General features: G+C 42.4%; 1 protein-coding gene across 2 annotated transcripts in view; it reads left to right on the forward strand.

Moving 5' to 3' along the window:
• The window catches only part of SVEP1 (sushi, von Willebrand factor type A, EGF and pentraxin domain containing 1), a 293,083-nt gene that overhangs the window by 192,775 nt on the left and 77,821 nt on the right, over positions 1-22,487 (forward strand). For both annotated transcript variants that reach the window (XM_066604385.1, XM_066604384.1), the window contains exons 24-29: positions 2,957-3,158; positions 5,048-5,205; positions 8,783-8,984; positions 19,650-19,825; positions 21,046-21,170; positions 21,261-21,384. In XM_066604385.1, the coding sequence (XP_066460482.1) occupies positions 2,957-3,158; positions 5,048-5,205; positions 8,783-8,984; positions 19,650-19,825; positions 21,046-21,170; positions 21,261-21,384 (987 nt within the window). The remainder of the gene's footprint in view (positions 1-2,956; positions 3,159-5,047; positions 5,206-8,782; positions 8,985-19,649; positions 19,826-21,045; positions 21,171-21,260; positions 21,385-22,487) is intronic.

Genomic DNA, 22,487 nt, shown 5'->3' on the forward strand with positions numbered 1-22,487 from the left:
CCCATGGCATTGCCTGCTAGAAGGCTACTTATTAGATGATATTGCATGCTTCAAGTGACCTTGGATAGCATTAAGTAGTCTTTATGTACTGTTATGATCCGCACAAATAAAAACAGCTCTTTGTGGTTCTGCCTTACTTTTTTACAGACAGAATGCAGGTCAATGCAAGGTTCTGTTGTATGTAATACCGTATGTACATAAATGGCTGAGACACATGTGAAAAGTACAGCAAACACATGTACACTCATTGCCAGAAACCTCCCTCCCCTAGAGGTTGTCGGAATCGAATGAAACTTTCTCTGTGTGATTGTAACATTGATATAAGTGATTGCAATATCGGAGCAAAAGCATCAGTTATTGTGAAGAACTGACCCCTTGTAGGGAGGCTCTAGTACCCTGTTGTACCGCCTCTAGCTTGGATACATGATGTGATACCAGTGGGCATGGAGGCTCTAGTACCCTGTTGTACCGCCTCTAGCTTGGATACATGATGTGATACAGGTGAGCATGGAGGCTCTAGTACCCTGTTGTACCGCCTCTAGCTTGGATACAAGATGTGATACAGACAGGCATGGAGGCTCTAGTACCCTGTTGTATCGCCTCTAGCTTGGATACAAGATGTGATACAGGTGGGCATGAAGGCTCTAGTACCCTGTTGTACCGCCTCTAGCTTGGATACAAGATGTGATACAGGTAGCCATGGAGGCTCCAGTACCGTGTTGTACCGCCTCTAGCTTGGATACAAGATGTGATACAGGCGGGTATGGAGGCTCCAGTACCCTGTTCTACCGCCTCTTGCTTGGATACGAGATGTGATACAGGTAGCCATGGAGGCTCTAGTACCCTGTTGTACCACCTCTAGCTTGGATACAAGATGTGATACAGGTGGGCATGGAGGCTCTAGTTCTCTGTTGTACCACCTCTAGCTTGGATACAAGATGGGATACAGACAGGCATGGAGGCTCTAGTACCCTGTTGTACCACCTCTAGCTTGGATACAAGATGGGATACAGACAGGCATGGAGGCTCTAGTACCCTGTTGTACCGCCTCTAGCTTGGATACAAGATGTGATACAGACAAGCATGGAGGCTCTAGTACCCTGTTGTACCGCCTCTAGCTTGTATACAAGATGTGATACAGACAGGCATGGGGGCTCTAGTACCCTGTTGTACCGCCTCTAGCCTGGATACAAGATGTGATATGGCGGGCATGGATGCTCTAGTACCCTGTTGCACCACCTCTAGCTTGGATACAAGATGTGATACAGGTGGGCATTGAGGCTCTAGTACCCTGTTGTACTGTCTTTAGTTTGGATACAAGATGTGATACGGGTGGGCACAGAAGCTCTAATACCCTGTTGTACCCCCTCTAGCTTGGATACAAGATGTGATATGGCGGGCATGGATGCTCTAGTACCCTGTTGTACCGCCTCTAGCTTGGATACAAGATGTGATATGGCGGGCATGGATGCTCTAGTACCCTGTTGTACCGCCTCTAGCTTGGATGCAAGACTGTTCCTCTAATCACGCCATAACTCTAATCATTTGCATATCTGCCTGAGATGTAACTCAATGCAATTTTTTGCTGCAAAATGACAACTTCTCTAGGTGTTGGATTTGTTTTTACAAAGAGTGTATTATCATTCCATTCTATACTTTTGTGTACAGCAACACGGTCATGCTCTATAGAAATCAGACAATTCCAATAAAAACATCAGGAATTGTAAGCCCCCTCTTGGACTGCTGGTGTCATCATCAGAACAAATCATCTTGTCATGAGACAAGAGCAGTTTAAACAAGTATGGACAAATGCTTCAGATGGTCACAATTTTGGGGCGATTTTTTTTGACACGGCTCAATAACTCCATATATACGGTCATGTGAATAAGGCCTTAGCTAAATGTAATATTAATATTTAATGCAATCATTCTATTAGGCCAAAATTCCAAACAGTGACACTTTAGCTAGGGCTACACAGTGACTTTGGTCACACAACATGAAGTCCCAAGAAAAGTCACGCAAAAAAAACCCCAAAACATTTGATTGGCTTTTTTATGACTGTTATTTGGCAGTTAAAATATAGCCAAATTGCAGGCAGACCACAGGGTAGTCATACATACTGCAGTCTATGATAGCAAAGTTTAATGCGACCTGTGAGCAAACATGCAACAGTTTTGCAACTTTCCTATCAGTTATCTTAGGTCGCAGGTCGTAATGTGACCCGATTGACAATCACTAGATGTGATGTTGCAGCACAACACTATAATCTTCATGTTGTGTGACCAAAGTTGCCATGCTAAATAGAGTAACTTCTAACTTAAAGCATGCGTAACTCTTAAGGCAAGGTCTGTGAAAATAGCCCCTCCACCACAGCTAAGAAAATGTCCTAGCATCCCAGCTAGGGAAGCTGAATGCCTGATGACAAGCAGTGGATTGCAGAGGAGCTTGATTTACAGTGGTTAAAGAAAACCAAAATGAATGAAGGTACATGTATTACAAGAGTAATGAGTCACACACAGACTATGAGATGAGTATAACTTGTCTGAAAAGTTAGGTATGCTTTAATGCCACTCCTGACAATGCAACTGACAGCTATTGGATGACACATCCAGGTGACACTCTGTCTAGTTTATACGCGGGTAATATATACTTTTCCTATTTCTATAGCTTTCAATTATTTGAGGAAAATATTCATAACTTCGACATTTTTACTGTAACCCAGAGATTTACTCCAGTGCACAGTCACTACGGCACGAGGTACTATAGCATATGCCCATTTACTATGTAACAAACACTATTACAAGTTACAAAGAAGCAAAGTAAAAAAAAAAAAAACAGGTCGTGAGTTGGCGAGTGCTATGTTCTACTAAATTGCGTAAAGTGGAGGGGGTCATGGATGCCCTTCCTTGTATTTATTTGTGTCACCCTATTCAATCTCTTTGATTTTTTTTCCCAGGTACACATTGTGAAATAGAAATAGATGAATGCTTGTCAAAGCCTTGCGTAAACAATGGTGAATGTAAGGATCTGAAAGGAGACTTTCAATGTGTGTGTCCTCCGGGATATACCGGCAAACAATGCGAACAAAATATTGATGATTGTCAAAGTGGCCCTTGCAAGAATGGGGCTTCCTGCACTGATGGCATTAACAGCTTCAGGTGATAAAACATCGCAATACATTTACCGTAGAACTGAAGATCATCTGTAGGAGGGGAAATGGTCCTTGTAGTTATGATTATCTATAGTCAAGGCCCAGGATAATGGACAATGATGTGTGAAAAGTACATTGTAGAAAGGACACATATAAGCAGCACCATAAAATTTGTGGCCGTGAGACATTTCAGTTTTTCCATCCCTAGTAGAAGCAGGCAGGAACATTATGTGAGAGCCTAGAAATCTTCACACGAGTCTTGGATGATCCTTTCCATCTTGGGGTTACGTGGGCTGCTATCAAATTGTGAATTGCATGTGATATACAGTAAATTATGGCATTTTGGTTCAAAATTTGTACAACAAATGTTTTTTATAGTTATCTATTATTTAGGTGTTTGTTATTTTAAAAAGGGAATTTGAATTTTAGTAAACCTAGTTTCACATGGGCGAGGGCGATATCGGGCCAAGAATCATGGTCCAATATCACACTTTCCACCATGTGAAAGGCCTGTGGATGCGAGGCATTTTCATGAGAAAACAGCATCACATCGCTACGGGGAATCCCTTCATCCCTGTTGGGACTGAAAGGGATTCCCCCTGCCAGGGCTAAAAGGGATTCCCCCTGCCGGGGCTGAAAGGGATTCCCCCTACCAGGCCTGAAAGCGATTCCCCCTGCCGCAGCTGTCACAGAGGATCGCGAAATTCTCCCATTGCTTTTAATTAGGACAGCTCTGCTGTCACCGGCCCCATTGAAAACAATCGGCGATATCGCAGAAAGATAGGACATGCTGCAATGTGTTTCCCGCATTGCCTCACATCACAGTGCCATGCAGGAAAACATTGCTCATGTGTATGAACCCATTCAAATGAATAGGGTCCCTATTTGTGCGAGATTTGTGAGTCTCGCAACACACAAAGCTCACGCAATTTTCTTGGCCGAGTGAAACCGGCCTTAGGGCTCTTTCACACTGGTGGTTTGCGACAAAATCGCGTCTTTTCTCCCACGATTTTTGAGCACCAACTCTGTTTTTTCTCACAAAAACATTGCTTCCACTTGCGATTTTCTCATGAAACTTTCTTGCGTGATCAAGAGTGTAGACCATGCAGTGCTCCCTGGGAAAAAGTGATGTAAATGAATGATGGAATAATCTTGCATAGCTCCACCTGTTGGACGATAGCTCCCCTATCAGTCAATGTTGACCCTTTTGCTCATGTTAGCATTTACTTTATTATCCAGTTGCCATAACTTCCACAAGTAAGTTACACACACCTGAGTATCAACAGGATGCAAATGAAAATGTGATTCATTGGACCTGACAACCTTCTTCTATTGTTCCATTGTCCTATTGTAGTTGCTTTCAGTGGCAGACAGGGGTCAGCATGAGCACTCTGAGCTGTCTGTAACAAGGTAGCACCTTATCTAGCAAGGTGGAAAGCATTGTTGTCTTACCATAGGACCTTATAGCCACTGTATGCCTATACTGTGACATACTGTATACCTGTATGGTATGCCTATATAGTGGCAGATTGTATGTCAAAGCCTTCCATTGGAGGTATACCATGGACAGCACATGGCCCTATTGTACAATATCTTATTAGGCTATACAGATTGATGTTTTTTCATGTGGACTCATGGTCTACAAGAAAAAACTCCTGTCATGTCTATCCCTATCCAATGCAAGTTCCTCAGGCTCACCCCACTATGACAGCTGTGTGCACCTAGCCTTATAGGGCAATTAATTACCTCCAAGTGATGTAAATGAGTTAATGCACCATATTTGAAATGAAACCAGCGTTTCTCTCTATTTTCAGAATTCTAGGTGTATTTATTTTTGCATGGGTATATACATTATATATATTATATCTAGGCTGTCTTTTTTACACTTTACCTTAGGTGTACATGTAAGGATGGCTTTATCGGAAAGCTGTGTGAAGTCAATGTGAATGAATGTGAATCCAACCCCTGCCTTAACGAAGCTACGTGTACGGATGGCATCAATTCTTACACTTGTAAATGTACACCAGGATTTTCAGGAAGCAGGTGTGAAACAGGTATTACCCAACTGCATGACTGCCCAAATATACTGTAGACTTCTAGCACACAATATGTATCCCACATGGTGAAAAAAAATACACAGTGCCAGAATTGTGCTTTTTTGGTCACCCTGACACCAAGAATAAAATATAATAAAAAGCTATCAAAAAGTTATATGCACCCAAATAGGGTACCAATAGAAGCTACAGCTCTCCCTGCTAAAAAAAACAAGTCATCATATGGCCTTATCAATGGGACAAAAAGTTATGGGTGTCCGAATTTTTAAAGGGTATCCTATTTTTTAAAAGCAGCCCAACAAACAAAATGATATAAATTCACTGCATGCCTTAAGGCCCATTTAGACACAATGATTATCAGTCAACATTTGCTTAAAAGCCGTCTTTGGAGTGATAATCCTTGTGTCTAAATGTGTCCATCTTTCACTGTTCGGCCGAACGACGGTTTTCAGTTCTGCTTGAAAACCTTTTGTTCAGCAGAACAGCTGATAAGCAGGACCGCATGCTGTGTTCTGCCAGTGGAGAGTTGATTACAGCTGATAACATTGTTACAGCTGTTTTCAGTTCTCATCCCTGCCAGCAGAACAGCTGATAAGCAGGACTGCATGCTGTCCATGGTGCTGAATTCTCTACGGGAAGCCTGTGGCTGAACAATGGATCTAATTACAGAGCTCCAACCTCCTGCTGAGTTCTGCAACAGCTCCCAGAAGCTCATTTGCATGCAAATGAAGCTAATAAAGTAATAATAGCAATTAGTGCCTATTAGTACTTTATGCAAAACGATCCTTGAGCTTTCATTCTTTTGAAAGATATCTGTGTGTGTAAATGGGCCTTTAAAACAATCCCCACCCCTCCCCAAAAAAGCACACTTGTGTTTTGATTTGTACTTCATTTCACCCCACTTAGAGATTTTTAGTAGTTTTTCACTACATTATATGGTATATAAAATAGTACCATTGAAAAACACAACTTGTCCTGCAAAATAAGAAGCCATTATACAGCCATGTCAGAAACAAAAAAGTTAGGATTCTTTTTAATTGGGGCGCAAAGTCAAACACAAAAAAATGAAAAGGGCTTAATAATACTTTGCTACCTGCACGTGCCATCATTAGGCTGCCATAAAAAGTAATTTGTAGTTTCCTGCATGTCAGCAAGCAGAGGAAACTGTTTCCTTCTTTCTTTGTAAGTAGCTTGTTGCACTTTTCTTACTCATGAGTTTAAGAATCTGAGTTCTAGGTGGATCTTTGACTGGCTTTCCACATCAGTTATTTGCTTTAGCTGGGTTAGTGCTTTTATAATTTGTAATGTGGCGACCCATGTGTCCTTTTCCTTTAAAGAAGGCCATCACAGATCAGATTAAATGCTAAGAATTCAACTTTACTGAACATGGCTGCAAACACAGCAGTACAGAATCTTAATGGTTGCTGTCACTTTGAGGAGGTCCGGACTCATATTAGTTACAGATGCTCTCAGCTCCGGTTGGCTTCACAAGACTCACACTCAGACCATGTTGCTTCACATAATCCCAACTGTCTCCCAATTTCTACTTACGTCTATATAATAATTACACCACAAACTTAGACCCCCATCCTCTACTCCTACTAATCCCAATGGGCTTATTTGGAATTTGTCATGTAACTGAAATGTCTACCTCACTCGGAATAATGCGCTGCTCAACTCAACAGGTCTCTGACCAGCTCACCGTCTGTCCCCATGTTGTTGTGATCATCTCAGTCATCCAAGCAATACACAATCACAAACCACTCTCCACCTCGACCCAACCTTGCAGGAACTAGGCCCTAATACTCCCAGATGGGTGCACGGGCCCGAGGCCAACGGCAGCTCCAGCAGAAACCACACAATGTCCAAACATGCTTTCCCTATTGGTGCCAAACCTTCCCTATGTATCTGCTACATATGACTCCTCCCAATGTCATTACACTGCACTGTTATCCCCAGTTACATTTCTCCCCTGTATGACCAGGCTCTTCCTCGGCCTACTTACCATCTGTAAGCCCCTACAAGAATGGTTACAGAGGCAACCTTTTTCCTTAAAATTGGAGTACAACTTACAAATTGTGTTCCCACTGAGGGGATCTTCATCAAAATTTGTTTAAAAATGACATTGCACACTAATAACAGACTGGTAGATGTAAAATCCAAGGACACAAAATGCTCTCCTGTCTTCATTGGCAGCCATTGTGTCTCATACCACCTTAGTGATGACTATGGCAGAATAAAACTTGTTAAGCCTCATTTAGCAAAACGGTCTAACAGTAAGACCGTTCTTGTTGCCCATATTAACCAATCACAGTGCAGCTTACATTTTACCTCAGCTTTTTGAGAAATAAAAGCTGTGTTGTGATTGGTTGCTATGGGCAAAAAGGGCAGTCTCATGTTAGATAGTTTTGCTGAATGAAAATTATTTTAATTTCTGTTTCCATTGATATCAAAATTTTTGTATCACAGTGACATGAAACAGGGGTTTCAGATCGGGAAGATAATTTGTAATAAACCTGTATTTTGTCACAACTCTGAGCTGTTTTCAATATGTTTCTGCCTGGATATCCCTTTTAAAGAAACAGGCAACCGATAATTAAAGATATAGTTGCAGTCCATGTGTTGCTAATGTGGAAAACACAGAGTTAAAGGGGTTTTTCAGGTAGGATCGGCTGTCGGTGCCAGTTTACACCGGGTTCAGAGCTCCAGTGCTCCAACCCCGGTGTAGTGGCCGGTGCTCGTAATTGTAGACGCAGCTTTCGTTGAAGTCAATTTGAACTGTGCTCGTAATTTCAGTCTGTAGTCACATTGATTTGAATGAGAGCTGTGCCTGCAATTACAAGTACCAACCACTACACAGGGGTCAGAGCAGTAGCTTCCACTCTGACCCCGTGTGCAGCCTGGCACTGACAACCAGCACTGTCTGGAAAACCTCTTTAACCTTTCTTACAAACTAACTTGTAAGTAACAAGGTTCCTTGGTAGTAAGTAATGTGTTTGCCATAAAACTTGATTTTCCTTTCTAGATTTTGTGTAAAGCATCTACACAAATTGCGTGATAAATGCGCTGCAAGTCAATTAGGAGGTCCAATAAAGTTAGGGTCCAGTTCCATAATTTTCCTCAGCTTTGAATCCACATTGACACAATTTTCTTAAAAGACTTACATATCTCAAAAAGTGATAGCATATTGCTGAAATACACCATTTTTGCTGATCGGTGGGGATATAACTGCCAGGACTCTGATGCTAAGAATGAAGGTCCTACAAATGCATAGTGCTGCCGGCTGTGCAGCGCACCACAGCACAACCACGTAGAGCTATGTTCCCTGCACAGCAAGTATCCAGGAGTGTCACTGCAAAGCATCAAAGTAGCTCGGATTCCCTTAAGTCTAAGGATTCATGGGTGTGAAATTGTTGAGAATTGGGGATGTGCTGCAAGAATGCCTTTTCAGGTCTTCTCCATTCTCTCTGCTCAGCTGGTTAATCACCTTTTTCTTCTTTATGTAATTGTGTTATCCTAAATGTATGTTCTTCATGTCCTCGCAATGGAAGTCTAAAGATGTTTATGTTTGGTGCAGAACAGTCCTCTGGATTTAACCTGGAGTTTGAGGTCTCTGCTATCTACAGCTATGTCATGCTTGATAATGTGTTACCCACCCTGAGTGCAATCACCAGCGCCTTCTGGATGAAATCCTCTGATGTGACCAATTATGGGACACCAATATCATACGCTATTGGTAATGGCATTGACAACGCATTCCTTTTGACGGACTATAATGGGTAACTAGAGCCTCTCTAACTTTACCAAACACAAAAGCATGCACTTGTTAATCCGTTCTATACAATTTGTCGCACTATGTTCTTTTCCCCCTTTCTTATATAAACACTATAATCCAGCTTTTTGCTCCTCAGCACTAGTCTATAATAAACACTTTGGTCATGGATCCTCTCTAAATTTAGTTTTTCTGAAGCTGTCACCGAACTGTTTTGCAGAAAACAACATTTTTTTAAGAATTGGATGTTTTTTATTATTCTGCAACCAATTATTTCGGTTTCTGCTTGTCATTTTTACTTTGGCTTTCACTAACAATTCTTTTAACATGAGCTATTTCCCCATTCTTGGTAAATACATTATAAGTAGAGATTTGATGAACAGAACTAAAATAGGTGCACGGTGATATATGAATTGTTCTCCATCTGAGAGCTGCAGAGGTTGGCATGTAATTGCCTGTCAACACCGTAGGACTTAGGCCGGTCTCACACATTTGCAAGACAAGGTGAATAGAAGCCATTGATTTCTATGGGCTTTTCACGTGCACGTATTTTCCTGCACTTTTCCGTCTCCCCCCAAAAAAACGCAGCATGCTCTATTTTCCTGTGCAATTGCCAAAAGTCCCCACAGAAGTTAATCAGGATGCACACAAATGCATGCAATATGCTAGGAGATGCGTGAAACACTGCGCAATTGCGGAGGAAAAAGATTAAGGAAGGCGGGGGACACGAGCCAGCTGGATAGTCAAAGGAGGCAAATTATGTGCTTCAATCTTCCCAGATTTGGTGGTTAGACCTTTTCAACGATTGTCCTAGGCCGGTCTGTAAACTTCCAAAAAGCCAGCTCCCGATCCCCATGATCTTTGGCCATGCGTCAAGCGTGATGGTGGGTTTCTGACGACTTCCGACCATGCAGTGTTACAGAACCAATCTAGAGCAGTGCTGGGCATGTCTTGGCATTTTTCCGCCTGTATGGTCCGTCATCCTCCTGTTGAAGTCTCCTGTCAGGGTAAAGCCATGATCTGCATGATCTGTGGGATACTCCTACAGACTCCAGTGCCTGCATGTATGTATCTGACACTTTCCAGCATCACGCTGGGACTGGGAGGATGGAAGAAATAAAACTAGTTATAGTGCCATGTGATGACTTTATTGGACTGGTCCTTTATTGGCCCCTGTGATAAGGTCAAGCTCAGCCCATTAAAACCACTAGCATGTCAATGGTCTGCAACTGTCAGAACCTGCTGATGCTGGAACTAATAGTTCTATCAAAATGTTTGTCTTCCAGATCTGTTGAGCTTTTAGTAGAACTGCAACTTCCAGGATTCCCCAATGGTTGCATACCTTCAGGGTATGCTTGAAGTTGTAGCTACGCATGCAGCCGGACAGACCAGATAGCATTGTTGCAGGATAAGCTTTTGGGGTACACTTTGGGGTACATATAATGTATTATTTAACTCTTTATTTATTTATATATTTTTGGGTGGGGGTATAAAAAAAAACTAGAAAACCTGCCATTGTTTATTTTTTATTGCATACACCGTACAATATAGATCTAATGTTATTCTGCAGGCCAATATGATTATGGTGATACCACATTTAGGGCGAGCACCCACTGGCGTTTGCGTTCTCCGCGGGAAAAAACGCGTTTCTCGCGTTTTTTCCGCGCGTTTTTGGGGCGTTTTGCGTTAATTTCCATTGACATTCATGGGTGCATTAGGAGAAAAATAGGGACACATATGCAACTGACAGTTCCTATGTTAAAAACGCAAACGCAACGCAAAAAAAACGCCAGTGGACAGGAACACATGTTATCTCTATGCCTGTGCAGGAAAAACGCAAAACGCAAAACGCAGGTAAAAAAACGCCAGTGGGTGCTCGCCCTTATATGGCTTTTTTATACTGCTTTTTCACATAAAACCAATTTTTAGTGCAAATTGATTGTATTTGAATTGACTCACTACATTCCATGACCCAGGAGCCGTGTGAGGTCTTGTTGCAAGATGAGTTGCAGTTTCTATGGGCACCATTTTGGGGTGCATGAGAATTTTTGATTGTTTTTTTAATTGCATTTTTTGAGAGGTAGATGAATGAAAAATAGCAATTCTGGCATTTTTTATTTCATGCTGTTCACTGTGCTGCAAAAAACAGACGTTTTTATAGAACAGGTCATTACGAACCCGGCAATATCTATTCCTAATTTTTTTCCATAAAAAGGGGTTTGTAGGGAAAAATGTGTTATGTATTTTTCGATTTTTTTTTTTTTTTGTAAGACCCAAGATCAGAAGTTTGAATATGCTCATGTTACTTGAAGGAGGAGGATGGGATTGACTTGTGTTGTCAGGGGCAGGAGCTGGGTATGGTGGGGTACTTTGAGAACCTGCTATGGCACGCATTATATTGCATAAAATAACGCTATATTAATTCATTGATTGGTCAGACAGAGCCTAACGGAATCTCTGCCAAACTGAGCTGCACCTCTGAGAAGCAGAATTGTTCACCCACTATTTTGGAGAGATATGAGGCTTCTGTGAAAAAAAAAAACAGAAATCAACTAAAAAACCCAATTTGCATCAATTTATTTTCTATTTGCATTATTACTAGAAAATTTTCAGTAAAAATTCACTTTTTATATGACGTAACATTGGGGTTAATGACCAACAAGAACTACTCATTTAATCAATTTCTTTATCTTATATGTCCTTCGGCAATGGCCTCTATCTAAAGGGTCCAATAATCGTCTGCAAGCATCTTGTCAATCCATTTTCCACTGTACCATTTTTTCATTTGGCAACAAAGGCAGAATTGCAGTTTTGATAAATCAGGTCCTCTGAATATTCTGTCCTCCTGCTCCCTATATGCTAAATGTGGCTATCCATAATTCATCAGAAATGCAGGCATAGTAGAAAACTACTTGTTACCATTTTTTAAAAACCATGTTTTGGCTTTGGTTGGCACAATCCTAAAGGGATTCTGTCCGAAGAATAAAAAAAAATATACTCACCCGCATCCTGCCCTGCATCCCTGCACAGTCCAACCTGTGGAAAGAAAAGAGTTAGAAAAACAAAGTAAACTTACCTAATCCAATTGTATTTTTCCCTCCGTTGTTTAGCAGTCGTGTGAGGGGTCATCTCCCAGCGGTTCCTGCACGCTGACGCCGACCTGGCAGCGTCTAACCTCTGACGTCATTTGAGATTTGATGGCAAGCCCGCAAGCGTGCCGGGAATGGGGGACACATGCGCACTCTCCGAGGGCTTTAGAGGTTAGACACGGCCAGGCCAATCAGTGGGCGATGCGTCACTTATGACGCATAGACCACTGACCCAGGCGGCAGTACTTGCCATCCGGCAGTGGTCGGAGCAGTGGCAAAAGCTGGCACTTTGTCAGCTTCAGCACTGTGATAGAAAGGCTGCTGGACGGAGAGCAGGAGAGCAGCAGCTTCATATTATTTCTAAGTATCCCAGAATGCATAAGGAAATGACATTTATGTTGACGGTAGGATCAGGTCTTACCCAGCATCTTGATAGGATTACAGTCAAGTATCTGACTTGGCCATTCTGAAACACAAATATTCTTTTCCAAGCATTCTTTGGTTAATGTACTTGTGTTCTTTGGATCTTTTTCTTATTGCTTCACCCAGCATCTCCTCAGCTTGAGGTTATGGACTATTGCTCTTACATTTCCTGTAAAATGTTTTGATACACCTTAGGCTGCCTGTCCAGGGGCGAGATGTCATAGCCAGATTTATAGCGATAAATCGCCCGCGGAGCTCACATGACACGCTTTCCATAGAATAACAATGGAAAACGCAGCCCGACATCCACAAACGGAGAATCATAGCGATTCTCCACTTGCGTGATTAAAATCGCGGCATGCCACAACTTGGCACGATTCTCTGTGGTGGGCCTATTAATTAGATAGGCTCATCGCGGAGACCTTATAGTGCTCCCCCCTCCTCCCCCGTGGCGGAAAATCGCTAGCAATATTCCGTCACGGCCATGGACAGGTGGCCTTACAATTCAGTGTTCCCCCAATGATCATAAGGTGTCCAAGCCATCAGGCAGAAAAGCAGCCTCAAGCCATGATGCTCCCTCCAGCATGCTTCACAGTTGGAATGAGGTTTTGGTGTGCAATCTGCGCTTTCCTCCAGATATAGCATTGTGCATTTGTGCTAAAAAGTATCCTTTTCGTCTCCTCTGTCCATAGAACAAGTAGCAATATGTTACAGCTAGGTCAGATCGCATACATGTGAGAGGCCACAATGTTGTTTTGGACAGCAGACGTTTCCTTTCTAGTATCCTTCCACGAACACCATTCTTGTTCAGAAAATGAATCCTTTGGAATTACCTTGATTTCTGCAATGACTCTTAAAAAAATGTGTTCTGATTGTTATATAAGTTACAATTATAAACAAACACAATCTAACTAATTAACACACAAACTGTTGTACTGTTAATTTCTTTTATTGAGCACTTAGAATAAACATTCACAATGCCTGGAGAAAAGGTAATTGTACCACTGTGTTAATGACTTCTCCAAGAGCTAATTGGCATAAGGTGCTTCAATTAAGGAGATTGGATTGGACATGTTTGTTTCACAGGTGCTTTGTTCATTAAATAAAGTCATACAAATCCTGGTTAATGACAAATCTGTTCTTCTGGAGAAAGATTGCTTCATGTGAACAATGCCTCAATGTAAACAAATTTAAAAGACCTCAGAAGATGTGTTATACAGATACTTGAAGAATAGCTACAAAATCATTGCCACAGACTTGGGTGTAGATAATTGTGAGATTAGACAAAACAGCTGGAAATGATGAAAATTCATACCTCCTACTCTCCCTAAGGCCTCGTTCACACGAGCATGGTTTTAGCACAGAATAGGCGCGTGTAAAGATCATGTCTATTAGAACCAATGGTTTCCTATAGAAATGTTCAGATGAAGGAATTTTAGAAATGCAAAAAACTCGCAGCTTACAAAGATAGGACATGCGACTGCAATGCTCGCATCTACTGGCCATTGTGCGTGAAAAGATAGGACCTGAACTATCTTTGGTGCATGATGCATGGGAGTTTCCATAGACTCCTATGGGAGCTGGATAACACGCAGCTCCCAATTGTGTGAATGGGCAATTTCACCTCTAATTAATCTTGCGACTTGATAGCTGGAAATCACCCGTTCACGCAATTTTCGCCTGAGCCAGGCACAATCTTTTCACACACCTATTCTGCGCTAAAACCACGCTCATGTGAACGAGATCGAAGAGAGTACATTGTGCAGTCATGAAAGTGGTAAGAAAGAACTGAAAGGTAACAGTAAAAGGGTTACAGGAAACTTTCCAAACTACAAAAATCACTATCTGTGTCCACTATTAGAAAAATACTGAACAAAAACAGAGTTCATGAAAGGACACTATAAGGAAAGCCATTGCTGTCCAGACCATCAGCAACCACCTGAGGGGCCAACCGTGCTAAAGAAAAAGGGTTCTATGATGAGGCAAAAAGTGAAGTTTTTTTTATCACCAATTATGTTTGGAGGAAAAAAAACACCATAGTTGGAGCATCAAGGTTTGGGATTACTTAGCTAACTCAAGGCCAAAATGCCTTGTAGTCAGTGAAGGAAAAGTAAATTCTAAGGTGTATAACATTTTTTAAAAAGAGAATGTAGGGCAGCAGTCCATTATCTTAAGCTGAAGAGACATTGGGTGATGCAACAAGCCAATAACTCAAAGCACACAAGTAAATCAAGTGCAGAATGGTTGGAAAAGAATATTTGTGTTCTGGAATGGTCAAGTCGAAGTCCTGACCTTAACGCTATTAGGTTGCTGTGGCTGACCTGATGAGTGCTGTGCATGGAAGATACATCCCAGAACTATTGATGAACTGAAACACATTTGCAGGGAGGAATGGTTATAAAACCCTCCTCAACATTGTGCAAATATTATTGGCAGCTATGGAAATATTTGGTGGAGATGATTGCTGGAGAATCTACAGGTTATTAAATATAAGCATTTAGGCCTCATGCCCATGGCCAGGTTGGATTTCCACTGCGAGATTCTCGCAGTGGGATGTGACCCATGCCCCGGCATTCACCTCATACTTACCCATCCGGCGTCTTCTCCCTCTGCTCTACAATGTCCAGGCTGAGGCACAGCCACACATGCGCAGAGCAGAGCCGGCGTGTCAGCGGTGACGTTTCTGGGCAAGCCTCTGTGAGGCCCGCACAGAAATAGGACATGCCACAATTTAAATACCGCATGATTTTTCACGCGGTCAAATCGCGGCTGTCAGCATAGGATTGCATAAACTAATGCAATCCTATGGGAGGGTGCACCGGTAGAAATACGGCAGGAAATATCGCCGCGGAATTTCCGTCCGTGGGCATTGGGCCTTACTTAGCTTTTCTCCCTGCTCTGTGAATGTTTACTCAATGTGCTCAATAAAAGACAAGAAAGGTCTAACAGTTTGTGTTTATTAGTGCAGTTAGATTGTGTTTATCTATAATTGTAACTTAAATAACAATCAATTCACATTTTATTAGTGAACAATGTAAAAACCTAGGTAATTCCAGAGTGTTCCCTTACTTCTTCTCCCCATACTGTGGATGTTTATTCAATCTTCTCAATACAAGACATCAAGTGATTCAGCTGTTTGTGTTATTAGTTTAGTTAGATTGTGTTTGTCTATAATTAGAGATGAGTGAACGTGCTCGTTTAGGGCAATTACTCGATCGAGTATCTCTTTTTTCGAGTAACTGCCTACTCGGGTGAAAAGATTCAGGGGGCGCCGGGGGGCAGGGAGCGGCGGGGCGTAGCAGTGGGGAACAGGGGGGAGCTCTCTCCCCCCTCCCCACTCCTCTCGGCAACCCCCCACTCCCCCCCGGCGGCCCCCGAATCTTTTCGCCCGATTAGGCAGTTCCTCGAAAAAAGCGATGCTCGATCAAGTAATTGCCCTAAACGAGCATGTTCGCTTATCTATATCTATAATTGTGACTTAGGTAACAATCAGAGCACATTTTTATTAATAATCAATGCCGAAATTCAGACGATTGTAAAGAGTTCACTTACTTTTTCTTGCAATTGAAAAAGAAACACTATAATTACAATCTGAATATATTTTTTGTGGATATCATTATCTGGCGATCAGGCTGCAGGCTTCAGAGCTAGGAGTGGGAAACTGAGCAAAACTTGAGCTGCAACCATCACCACCACGTTCACCGACATTGACACCTACCACATATTCCAGGCTGTCCCAGGTCAGCGGCTTGGCCTCCATCCCCCAGCTATGGGAGCATTAAAAAAATACCTCTCCGTGAGCTCAGATCCTGAACACAAGCACTGAACAGCTGCTTACAATAGAAATGCTGCCCTTCAGGCTAGTGGATACAAACGCCTTTCGCAATGTGATGCTTTGTGGAAGCCACAGTACCAGATGCCCAGACACCATTTCTCTGCTCCATAAGCTGTCCCTCTCCTGCATTGCCTTGTGAGTGTTAATGTGTTCTTGGTTTTGAAGAACACGGTCAGTGGCAGTATGCAGCAGACCACAAAGACATGATCCAGGAAGCATGGCCAGAGCGTTACATATCCTTGGCATGAAGCCAAAAGTGGTGGTCCATGTTTCATAGTATGCCCAAGAGTTATGAGACATTCATCTTTGTCAGTCCCCTACGTACTCTCCTCCTCCTTCTCTTCTTCCACCTCTTCATACCACATTTCAACCCCCTCCACATTGGCACAGGTATCCATATATAAGAAAACCCAGACTCAATACAGCTCAAACTCATATGTCTAGGGAACCATAGCCACCCAGCCAAAGAGTTGTTGCCAGCTCTACAGGTCCAGGCTGATATGTGGCTGACCATGCACAATCTGAAGCCACGCAAGGTCGTGTGTGACAATGGGGCCAACCTTCTGGCAGCTCTTCACCTTGGCAATTCTACACATGTACCTTGCCTGGCCCATTTGATGAATCTGATAGGGCAGTGCTTCCTAAACAATTAACCAGGTTTACATCCACTGATGGTAAAGGCCAAGAAACTGCTCTCGCTTTCGACATTCACACTCCGCCTCTCACCTGGTGGAGGTGTAGTGACAGTTCTGGGTACCATCCAACCACCTTATTTATGATATGGCTACATGATGGAATTCCACATTGCATATGTTTCAGAGACTAAGCTAGCAGCAGAGAGTAAAAACAGAGACCAGATAGTGTATGCCATTAGCAGGCGCTATATGGAGATTGGTCACTTGACACCTGTGGAATGGCTGCAGATCAAAGATGTGTATCGCATTTTAGTCTGCTTTGAGGAAGCAACCGAAATGGTTGGTTGTGATGATGCACTGATCAGTAGGACAATCCCTGTTGTCTGTCTGCTGAAATAAATGCTACAGGGCCTCAGAGACAATGATGTGTTGTTGTCGCAGGAGGAGGAGGATGAAGGTATGCCGATCTCCCAACTGTCTGGCCAGTCTGACTTTACTGAACACCACAGGGAGGTTGGCTTTGGGCAGTAAAGGGGGGCATTTTCTCCAATACATTTCTCCAGCCATGGGAGAAGTATAGAGGAGACGGGGGCTACACAACATTCTTTCCATCCATCACCAACCCCAGCTATTCTATGTGACTGATGGAACCAGCTGGAGGAAACTTTTAGCCCTGACCCCAAGAAATGTGGGTCATCACCCTTCAGCACTTTGAGACATATGAGCTTTTATGCTGCCCACAGACAATGTGGATCACCTGATGCTTATAAAAACGAGTCAGGTATGGATTTCACCTGACTACTGCATCCCCATGAAAAATTCCACTGATTAGTTGGCATGCAGGCAATTTTTAATCACAGATTACTGAGCATAGATTTATATCCAAGACCACACTGTGCCCGCAAAGTGCAGTTACTGGTGGTGGTGGTGATAGTGCTGCTACTGATGCTCTCCTTCTCTTGCTTCTGCCATGTTTCCTCCTCCTACTTCCCTCCCAATGAAAAATATGAAAATATGGAACTACAGCTCTCATTTTTCCATGAGGAGAACACTTTGCCCTCAAGGTGTTGTTGCTAGTGGTGATGCTGGAACTGCTGCTGCTCTTCTACTCCTGCATCCACCATGTTTCCTCCTCCTTCTCTCAAAACAAACATTTTCTAAAGCACTAAAAATAGGTGTAGCCCTAGAGCTTTTTCTTGGAGAAGGCCCATGCTTGGCTGTTCTGTTCACCTGGTAGAATTTGTCCTTTGGAAACTTTATGACATTGCATTTAAAACAACCACCACGCCTGCTGTCTCACTAGCCTAGAGCCCAGTGATATAAGCTCAGCCCTGATGAAGGCCCTGTGAGATTCCCATACAATTAGAAAATGCACATCAGGGGTAATATTTGTGTTGAAAAATAAGCAGAGTTTTAGATTCACTTCTTTTCTGATGTTTTCATTAGCAATTGCAGTTTTGCTCAGTTCCATGTAGAACCTCAATTATGAGCGGTGGATCAAGAAAAGAGAAAGAGAAAGGGAGGCATGATTTAATACTGTAATCAAACCAATATTGGTTTCCCCGGCACGCAAAATGTATTTTTGGGATATAAAGATGTAATCTGATATTGGAGACTACTCCATAATGGACTGTCCAGGTATGCACTAAGAGGAGGACTGATCCCTCTCTCCTTGGTGTTTTGCCCTTCAATAAGACCTCTGGCCCTGAGTCCTCCCCTCCCTACCCCCATCTCTCCCACACCCCTTCTCTTTAGCACTTGGCTGTTTGCTTGTTGATGATTGTGTAGCAATGTAGATATATTGTAATAGGGTAGATATATCACTGGAGGGCAAGATGACCAGACTCAGACTCACATATTTTGGCCATGTAATGCTAGCAGAGTCACTAGAAAAGTCTATAATGCTTGGAGAGATCAGTGGCAATAGAAGACCCGGCGCCAAAGGACACGATGGCTGATACTGTCCGAGCTGACACTGACATGGATATCACACAACTGAAAGAAGCCATGCAAAACCAAAAAACATAGAGGGAGCTCACCTTGAGGGTCGCCGAAGATCATGAACGACTAAACGGCTAACAACAACAACAATCTGATATCTGGTATGAGTGGTGAACACGTGAATAGAAAGCAATCTTCCCCTATGGGATTGAATAAGTGCCATTTGTCAGTCATAGACATATCAAGAAGCTGCTGTTTAATCTGTGTAAATTCAAAAATGAAATAGCAGAGCGTGTGGTGGAGGAGTCTTGTAAAGGATTCACTATAAGGTTGAGATTATCTCCTAAAAGAACAAGACCTTCAGCGAAGAGTTGAAGTGTCTGCAATATACTAAGCAACCAAAGGATCTGCTATGTATTGGGAGCATAGACATTGGCAAGAGTAACAGCAATATTTCCCAACTTGGATTTTAGAAAGATGTACCTTCCCTCTGAGTAAGATATATGTGCCTGAATGGTAAACCCCACGTGATGTGTGGGAGTCATTACAACCCCCTTCCCCCCCAGCAAAGTATTAGTGTTGCCTTCAAAAGAGAAAACGATTCTATTGCTGTTTATTGAATGCTTGGAACAAGTTCACTAATCATTGTACTAGTTTTCATAGATCCGTTCCTCTTCATATGCAGAGACTATAAATGAATTGTAGGCTACTGACGTCACGCTCATTCTATAACTATTTTTACTCTGCAGATGGGTGCTTTATATTAATGGCAAAGAAAGAATAACCGACTGCCCTTCTGTAAATGATGGTAAATGGCATCACATTGCCGTTACTTGGACAAGTACCGATGGGTCCTGGAAGGTATATATTGATGGAAAACTCTCCGATCACGGAAAAGGCTTATCAGTGGGACGACACATACCTGGTGGGTTACAGACTTACAGGAAACGTAAATCCAATACATTGGCACAAAATAAACATAAATGAACGGTTAAATACCAAACGATGCTCTCTATCTGTATATTCAACAACACTCAAAAGTTTTTATGAGCAATTATAACTAGCAATTATGAGAGCAAGTTCTCCCATATATCACAGCTAAATCTCTTAAGAAAATGGACAATAATAATATTTTCTTAATTTAACCCATTAAAAAGATTGCACAATTAGACATCTGTAATAAAATTTCTCAGGAATCGGCTCTGCAGAGAGCTTTAGAGACATAATAAACTCAACGGATATAGGTAGAAATTGAAAAAGTATATTGGAAATTTATGAAGCAATTTGTATTTTATCAAAGCTATAAAACATGTAATAATAATCGTAAATGTGGTAAAAGCAAAACAAGAAGACTAATGTTTCTGGAAAACAATCCCTGTGGTGTATTTACACGAGTGATAATACCGCGTGAGCTCTGTGCGATTGCGAGATGCACAGAACGCGGGCGTTAAAATAACCCATTATTTTCAATAGGTTAACTTCCATGAGTAAATTTTTGCTAGGACCAATAGTGCCAGATTAACCCTTTCCAATCCACTGTCTGACCTCTGAAGACTATGATTTGAGGCTGTACAGCTCCGATGTTGGAAGACGTCCGTCGGGGTTCTCTTACTGTATATTGCCAGCCTCTCTGCTGTCGGAGCCTATCCAACGTGTCCCCTCATGCAGTACTGGCTTTAGCCAGCCTATAGCGCTGTTTTATAACAGCAGAAAAAGAGTAAGCCCATTAGGAAAACCAGAATACAAATTGGATTGGAAAGGGTTAAACAATCACAGCATGTCTTATTTTTGGGCGATTCCGCAGCCAGAATCAGCCATTATTGCCTATGACAGTGTGAAAAAAAAATCACATCACACTTGTATGTCATGTGATCTGCATGCAAGTGTGACGTGATTTCCCCATTTTAACAACATGCAATTTTTTTTTGCACAAGTGTAAAAAATGTGCGTGAAAACACATACTGTGATGTGAATCGTGTATTTGTAATGTGGAAAGCCTGAAAATCGCAGGTTTACAAGTGTGATATGATCCAAGTTTCTCGGACCAGTATTGCACTCGCTCGTGTAAATACAGCCGTACGCCTGGTGATGTTGGTGCATTTGTATGTGCTGTTGAGTCTACATTGATTCATTCTGGTGTTCTAGGAGGAGGCGCTTTAGTCCTTGCACAAGAACAAGACCAGAGAGGAGAAGGTTTCAACCCTGCAGAATCTTTCGTTGGATCGATCAGTCAGCTTAATATATGGGATTACCCCCTTTCACCAGAACAGGTAGACTTCTGAGGGCATGCACCTCAGATATGACTTGGTTTTTAATGCTTGTATTACACAAACTATAACAGTTAATGTATTTATTTGAAGGTAAAGTTATTGGCTAGTTCATGCCCGCATCATCTTCAAAAGGGAAATGTCTTCGCTTGGGCAGATTTCTTGCCAGGTATAGTTGGAAAAGTTAAAGTAGACAACAAGAGCAAATTCTGCTCAAGTAAGTATGCCATTTTTTCCTACCTTTTTAAGCTAATGTGTTTATTCTATTTCATCGGTGAAAGTTTAATTCTGAATTTTGAGCAGTAATTGCATCTCAAAATGACAATATAATTGCCCACATATCCAAACAGTAATGTCTCAGAAATTACTTTCTAAGACAAACACAATCTTCTTAGCGCTACTTTTTATCATATTGTATGAGCCCACTGAGGAGCGTATTTATAGAGGTGCAGAGGTAGCTGTCACATCTGGGCTCTGGTGCCAGAGGAGGTCCAAAGTTCACTCTGCTACATAGGGAATGTATAGGGGATATGTAATAAATAGCAAACAGTAGGAGGGAGTTCTGTTGCCAATTTTTCATTGGAACCGCAGAGTTTTGCCCCTTAGCCCACTTGCAACTTCCTGAAGATCCATACTTTAGGAGTCAATTTACACCAAATGATATTTAATTCAGCCTATTTATACAAAAACATTGTTGGCTTGTTCAAACGAGAAATCATTCAGTTGCTCACATTCAATGTATGAGGGCTTGGAACTGTCTTTGAGCCCGGAATACGTCGGTCACTGCATGGACTCCTATGGGAGCCAATGACAGCGGCCGGAGAAGGAAGGTAAAGATGTCTACTCTCATGGGAAAGAACGCTAAGGGCTCTTACCCACAAACGTATTTTGGCCGCCATTTTCACGGCCGGCTGATATATACTACGATCTCATGCATTGGATTCTAATGCATCAGATCACATAGCCATATTCCTGCGGTGTAAAAGCACCGGGTTGGGTCAATATAGCACCGAACGCTTTTATGCCAAGCCAAAAAGATAGTCCTGGAACTATCTTTCCAGATGGAATACGTCGGCTGCTACATGGGCTCCTACGGGAGCCAATGACAGTGGGTGGAGAAGGGAGGTGGGAGGGAGTTTAGCAGCATGACTGCTAAACTCCTTCCCCCTTCTCGCCTCCTCTCTCCTCCCCTCTGGCTGTTGGTAACAGGAAGAGGGTGGAGCTAAGCTCCTTCCCATTGCTGGCTGTGGACAAGGGGTGGGGAGGGAGCTGAAGCTTAGCTCAGCTCCTGTTCCACCCCTTCCCATTGCAAACAGCCAG

Source organism: Eleutherodactylus coqui, chromosome 5 (assembly GCF_035609145.1).
Source record: "Eleutherodactylus coqui strain aEleCoq1 chromosome 5, aEleCoq1.hap1, whole genome shotgun sequence".
In the NCBI taxonomy this organism is placed as follows: domain Eukaryota; kingdom Metazoa; phylum Chordata; class Amphibia; order Anura; family Eleutherodactylidae; genus Eleutherodactylus; species Eleutherodactylus coqui.